Source organism: Phaethon lepturus, unplaced genomic scaffold (assembly GCF_000687285.1).
Source record: "Phaethon lepturus isolate BGI_N335 unplaced genomic scaffold, ASM68728v1 scaffold15659, whole genome shotgun sequence".
Lineage (NCBI taxonomy): Eukaryota > Metazoa > Chordata > Aves > Phaethontiformes > Phaethontidae > Phaethon > Phaethon lepturus.
Genome location: NW_010562934.1, coordinates 71,601 through 77,739, shown reverse-complemented (window position 1 = coordinate 77,739; position 6,139 = coordinate 71,601). Strand labels below are relative to the sequence as shown.

Genomic DNA, 6,139 nt, shown 5'->3' with positions numbered 1-6,139 from the left:
TCTTTCCCTGTTTAATTTTTATTGTAGAATTATGGAGGAGCAATGCCTTTTCGCTTTTAATTTTCATATAGTCTGGAATGCTGTATCCATTCCCAGGATGATGGCTCACATCTTGTATGTTGAGTACCTTGTTGAACTGACTGAGCAGTGCAGACAGAGGTGCAGGGCACTGTTGGCTTGTTTCCCTTGCAGGCTGTTTCCGTTGGCATGCTGCGTTGCTTTGCTTGCTCTGGATAAACAAAAGCACTTTCTTGCCTGTTTGTTAACCGAGTCAATCTTCCAGCTAAGGAGGGGATTTAGTATACCTTTATCCTGAAATATTTATGGGAGATGCATGAGAATAAGCATGTTTTCTCAGTAGTTGAACCTAAGGAATCCCCCATCCTAATATAGTTGGCAGTCTGTAGGTTTGATCCCTTTCTTTAATGAGATTGCTTCACGGCACAGCACGGAGCACTGTAAAAGGCTTTTGCCCTTTTAGAAACATGATACTATCAAAGTTGCCAGGTCTCAAACAAGCGTGAGTATAGCCGTGCTGTGTGGTTGATCGCATAAAAAAATCTTTTGAACTTGTGGTTTGAGGGCTGGTGGTCCCACTGGCGGGTAACGCGAGCCTCGCCTCCCGTGGTGCCTCTTTCCAGGTTCTCTCAGGTTACTCCCTCGTGCACGTTGGTTTTAGACCACGTAGAAATGGCCACCTCCTGGTAGGTGGTGTACGATGGAAATCCTTTGGACTTGGACAAATGAGTCACTGTGTGGGATTGCTTGTTTTTATTGCCGTTTTGGGGGAGACGTAGCAGGACTGTGTATAAAACCTTATGTTAAGTGTATGATAACTTCTAACTTAACTGGGGTGTTCAAAGGGGAGTTGTCCTGTCTTCTTAAGCAAGTGCTCTATCAATTTGTTGTATGTACAGAGAAATCAGGGCAACATAGTATAAAAAAAAAATCTCATTAACACATTCTTTAGTAGCGTGATGTAGCGAAGTTGAAACACTGTGATATTTCAGTAGGTTATTGCCCAGCGGATGCATCGTAGTGTCGTGTTGTCACAGCGAGGGGTCCGGGGCTTATGGAAGGGCGCGATAAGGAAGGAACGATGCTGAGGTATCACCCAGCTCTTTTTGTACCTAATGTAGTGAAAACAAATCTTCCAAAGCGCTTTGCAAACAGCAATCTCCGCAAAGAAGGGAGAGAGAGAGCAATCTCTTGGGTTGGCTTTCATAAATCATTTCTAGGATGCAACGCCACCCATCCTTGTTCCCCTGCTGCTCCCTGATTTACCTCTTGTTTGTGTGCTGCAGTGTAATATTAGTTCAGTGAGCATATCTACAAATGGCCCACCTTCCAAGTTCCCTTTGGCATATTAAAACAGTCAAACACTGCTCCTCCTCCCCAACACCGACAACCGTTATTTTCACCATGACTGTAACAAGTGTTTTTCCCCTTCTGTTCCTCTTCACATACTCTGTGCCGTTAGTCCTTTCCCATTCCTTTGTGGCTTGTTTTGAATCTTTTGATTATTGTAATGCCCCTTTCATGCCATCGTCTATTTTGCCGACGCAGTGAGTTAACTATGGGGCAGCTCGTTTGTGAGTTGTGCAACCTGAAGTCTCGAAGTAACACGTAGCTGTTCTAGTAGTTGAAAATAGCAAAGTTTTACTTCAGGCAAACCTGCTGTTTGTTCACGTGTCTCCTTGGGTGGGGAGGTTTTCTGGTTCCCGTGGAGATAGAGCAGAAGGTGTGTTGGGCTAGTTCGGAAGGGCTGGAGAATCATTTTAAGTGTTTGAATTGATTAGTGTCTCTTACACAGTTGATGTGAATCAGCAGCTCTCTAGATTGTGATGAGCAATAGTGTGAAGATTTTTATACTGGTGGTTACTCTTTTAAAAGGTTGAGTAACATTGGCTATGTGGCTATATTGATTTTTAATAGCCTGTTTTTAGAGGTGTAAAAAGAGATTTTATTTTAAGCTGTTAAAACATCTTTTTAAATTTTCGTTTGTTCGTTCTGACAACACTTAAAACCTTTGAGATTTGACCTTGCAGGGCTGCTTTGGACATTTTTATAGTGGTATTAGTGCCTCTTACCTAAAATGACTTCGAGGAGCTCAGCGTCTTAGCTCTGTGCCTCTGCAGTATAATGACCTATGCAGAATCCTTTTATAGGCAGCCAAAATAAGACTAGTTGTCTCTGATCTCTAAAGCATTTTTCTCCCATGTAGTAAAACTTACCTCAAAGGCACTATATATTGACAGTTTCTAATGTTTGAGAGCGCTTCTTTAGCTGGTGTTGCCCATTCCTCCGAGAAACCTGAAAGTCAGATATATTCATTCTTCGCTTGAAGTAAAATTATCTTTATATTTGTACTAATTGCCTTTGCCTCAACCAAGACTAAATGTCTCTCTCATCAGCTCTGTGTAAACATTTTGTCTCCAGCATGGGTCTTTATTGAGCATGTGGGACGCATTTGTTGCCCATGTTTTGATTATCTCTTGATTACCTCTTAATTATATTGGCAGCATATTGTCAAGTGGAAGGTGGATGCTGTGAAGCAGAGGGACAAGGTCTGGGACAACTAAAACAAGCTGCATCTCTTGAATCCATAGAAAATAGTGCAAGAGCCGTATAGTTTATTTTTCCATCTAATTGGAGAGATTGTTTTCGGTTGAGAACAGCTGCCAGTTAGGCTAATGGGATAGATTTTGCTCGGCAGTTGTTCTAATGGAAGGCTTTGTTTGACTCGAAACAGGGTGATTTAAGAACTTATTAGAACAGGTAACCAAAATGCACTGTATTGATTATCACCCATGGCCTTATGTCTGCAAATGTTCCTAGGAGAAGAAAAATTGCTTAGCCTATTGATGTTAACACATGATGGCCACAAGCCATGGAAGAGCAAATGTGTCTGGAGAGTAAATGAGTTTCTTTCGTGTAAGAAACCCAGCGGGCAGTGGTTTAACTCACTAGCCTTTCAGAGTGCATAAATTCATATATGTTAAAATGAAAAGTGCATGGAACATCTATGGATAGAGTGGGGGTAATTGTTTCTGGGGCGAAAAGGAAGTGTTTGACTTTTTTAGAGGTGTTTTAGGAACTTTGGAGACCACATGCATTCATTTTAGTTTGGGCCTCTCTTAATTTGTGGGCTTTTTGAAGCAGACTGTTAGCACATTTTGTTTGCACTGAATCAGCCACAGCAGGTGCCTTGGCCACTGTGCGTGATTTATGGGCTGTTATAACTGTAACACTAAAATGTTGTAAGTCACAATACTTTAGTCATTAAATAGTAGATAAGTGTAAAAATGGAAACCTTTAAATATTTTCTCTTCTTCTAGTTTAGCGTACATCACTCCATCTCCAGGGCGAGTCATGTAGATCCAACCTTTGTAAACAAGGTTGCCACGCAAAACCCGACCCAGAGTTAGATTAATGGCGATGGAGTTCCTTTTCGCAGCGATACGTGCAGTGACACAGTATCTGTGTGGAGGATGTGGAAAAGGAGAATTACTGTGGTGGTGTAGGTGTGCCCGTGAACTGTGCGTTGGAGGGCTTATCGGCAGGACTGCATCTTCCTGAGCTGATGTGACTTGAATGCAGAGCAAAGCGGCATTTTGGATGCATGTAGAGGGGTATGCTGAAGGATTATGGGTCAGAGCTAATCCAGGATTGAGTTAATTTTTTGAGTTAAAAAAAAAAGTTAGCCATTTTTGCATGAGGACAGGTATATAATAAGACTTCAGTTCAATCTGGCTTCTTTCTGTGTTACAGAGAGGAGCAGCTTCTGTGAACTTCAGCTAGGGATCTTTTTACCTTGCATTTTGTTGGGCAGCCTGAAGTGGTGCTGGACTGGACCTTCCCACTGTTTCTCTGAATAGTTTTCATGTGTTATATCTGTTTTTCTTTAAAAAAAAGGGAATATTGAGCATTTCTAAGCCAGTCGACACTGCTTTGTCCAGATACTTGTATGATCAGAATTTGAATTTACCTTGATACTTACTTATGGATAACTTGTAATGACTTCTCTTTCCTCTTTCGCCTTTTTCTCTAGGCAAGCATGGGACCTTGCCGTTGATATTTGCCTTTCCCAATTACCTACAATTATAGAGGAAGGAACTGCCTTTAGGGTAAGTTGGATAATATCTTTAAATGTTTTGTGCCCAGTTTAACCCATGATGTGAAACCTCAGTTCAGCACATCACTTTTGCTTGTTGAATCTTGAATTATTGCAGTTTAAGGGTTTTTAAGAGAAAATTGTAAATGTCAACTCACCGCATGTAGAGGAATAGATTTAAAATCAGCTTGAAGTTCTTCACTATTGCATGACATGTCTGATTCAGCCTGTGCCTGTTAGTGAGGAAGAAACTCTTACAAGTAGAAGGGGTGCCTGAGACCTGACTCTTAAAATTTCAGAGCACTCAGACTAACAGTATTGTTACCAAAAAAAATTCCCAACATGCCAGCATGATTTTTGAAACTAAAAACTTTAATGCAAAAATTATCTCCTAGTGAAGTTATTTTCAAATAAACATAAAATAGAGGTTGAGGGTATGTCCAGAGAGTTTTCTGAAGTATAGTATCATTAATATGAGTCAGTGGGTCTTTTTTTTTTTTTTTTTGTGCCTTAGTTAATCTCAGAGAGCAGAAGAGTAAAATTTTTAATACCATATTTGGCTTAAATTCCTCTAGTCAGAATGGGTTTGTCTGGATATTCCTTTGACATTTCATGAATGGAAACCTCTAAATAATAATTACTTTGCAACCTCAGATATCTATTCCACAATGGCGTTCTCTCTAATTTTACAGTAACATTCTTGCATTTTATTTATGTTGCCAAACTTCCAAAAGGTTTTCTGGCTGCAATTGCAGGTTGTCTCCAAAGACAGGAGGAGAGCTGTGGATGACTTCTGGTGGGGTTGATAAAGATGCCCTAAGGCTTTATCCTCCCAGCCCTTTTTTTCCCCTCACTATATGTGCTGTATTTTTAAACAAATACGATTTTTCCTCTCCTAGCTTATATTAATTTTTATTTCAGGTCTCTACAATGTCAGTGGGTGCTTTTAGATTAGTCTTAGACCTCATCTGGGCCCTCACTGTTAATTTGAAAATTGAGTTGAAATTTGGCAAATTCTGTGTGTTTCAGGGATGAGAGGAGGCAAATACTTGCTGGGATTAGGCAAGAGATCCGCAAGTAAGAGCGGTCATTCTCAACTAGCGATTTTTTCGGGATAGGGTGGAAACAATTTACAAGCAGGTTTTCCAGCCTGACAGATGTAATTTCTTGCGTGTTTTGGCTAGAACTTGAGGTGGGGAGAGCTGTCACCGTGCAGGCGCAGCTGGCAGCCTGGGTGCTGCCAGCTTCCACGCTCGCCTGGGCGCTGGACGTAAAGGCAGGCTCACGTCCTCCCGGAGCTCCTCCTTACGCTTTCATTTGAAATCCGGCGTGATTAGTAGCGTGTAGGTTTGTGCCTGTTCTGTAGAGAGGGGACAGGTAGTAACCTGTTGCACGTGCCCCTGTGAGAGGGAGTGTGAAACTGGGCTGGTAGTTTGGGAGGGCGTGGAAGGGGCTTAGCTCTGCACTGCGACAAACGGCTGGAGCAGACAGGCGGTCGCTGATCTATTCCGTGTGTTCTACTCAACGTTTTGCCCTCAAACCTCGTGATTTATGCCTGGCAAGAAGTGTTGTATATCAGAGAAGGTTAGCGGCTGCTGGCCAGCAGTAACCCTGGGAGGACCTGCCACCGGGTGCGAGGCAGCGGGACGGGGCGTTGCGATAGCGGGGTTAGTCAGCCTGGTTCGTAGCTGGGCTGGCAGAAGCAGCAGTCGGTGCCTGGGATGTCAAATGCCCGGGTGTGGGTCCGAGGTTTCCTGGCTCCGGGGTGTTGCTTGGCCACACGGGCCGCCGCGGGTTTAGAGTCAGTCTGGCCCTGGATAAGGCACCTGATAATCTCTTCGGGGCTGTTGTGTTTCAGCAGCGCCTTATAAACCATGTGCGCCTGACTTCTGCTTGTGCTCCAGGTGTCGGATACGGTAACCGATGGAGAAAGGCCTGCGGGCTCCCAGTGCTGCTGTGGGCTGCTGGCGAGTTTGGGTTGGTTTGCTCCCCCTCCTCCCACCTCCTTCCTGCCTCCTTCCCCCT

The 6,139-nt window shown here is 43.2% G+C and overlaps 1 protein-coding gene across 1 annotated transcript in view; it reads left to right on the top strand.

Annotated features, from left to right (window-relative positions):
* The window catches only part of RPTOR (regulatory associated protein of MTOR, complex 1), a gene marked incomplete at its 5' end in the record, with an annotated part of 92,594 nt that overhangs the window by 18,660 nt on the left and 67,795 nt on the right, over window positions 1–6,139 (top strand). Inside the window, one exon of the mRNA XM_010294456.1 lies at window positions 4,052–4,127. Within this exon, the coding sequence (XP_010292758.1) occupies window positions 4,052–4,127 (76 nt within the window). The remainder of the gene's footprint in view (window positions 1–4,051; window positions 4,128–6,139) is intronic.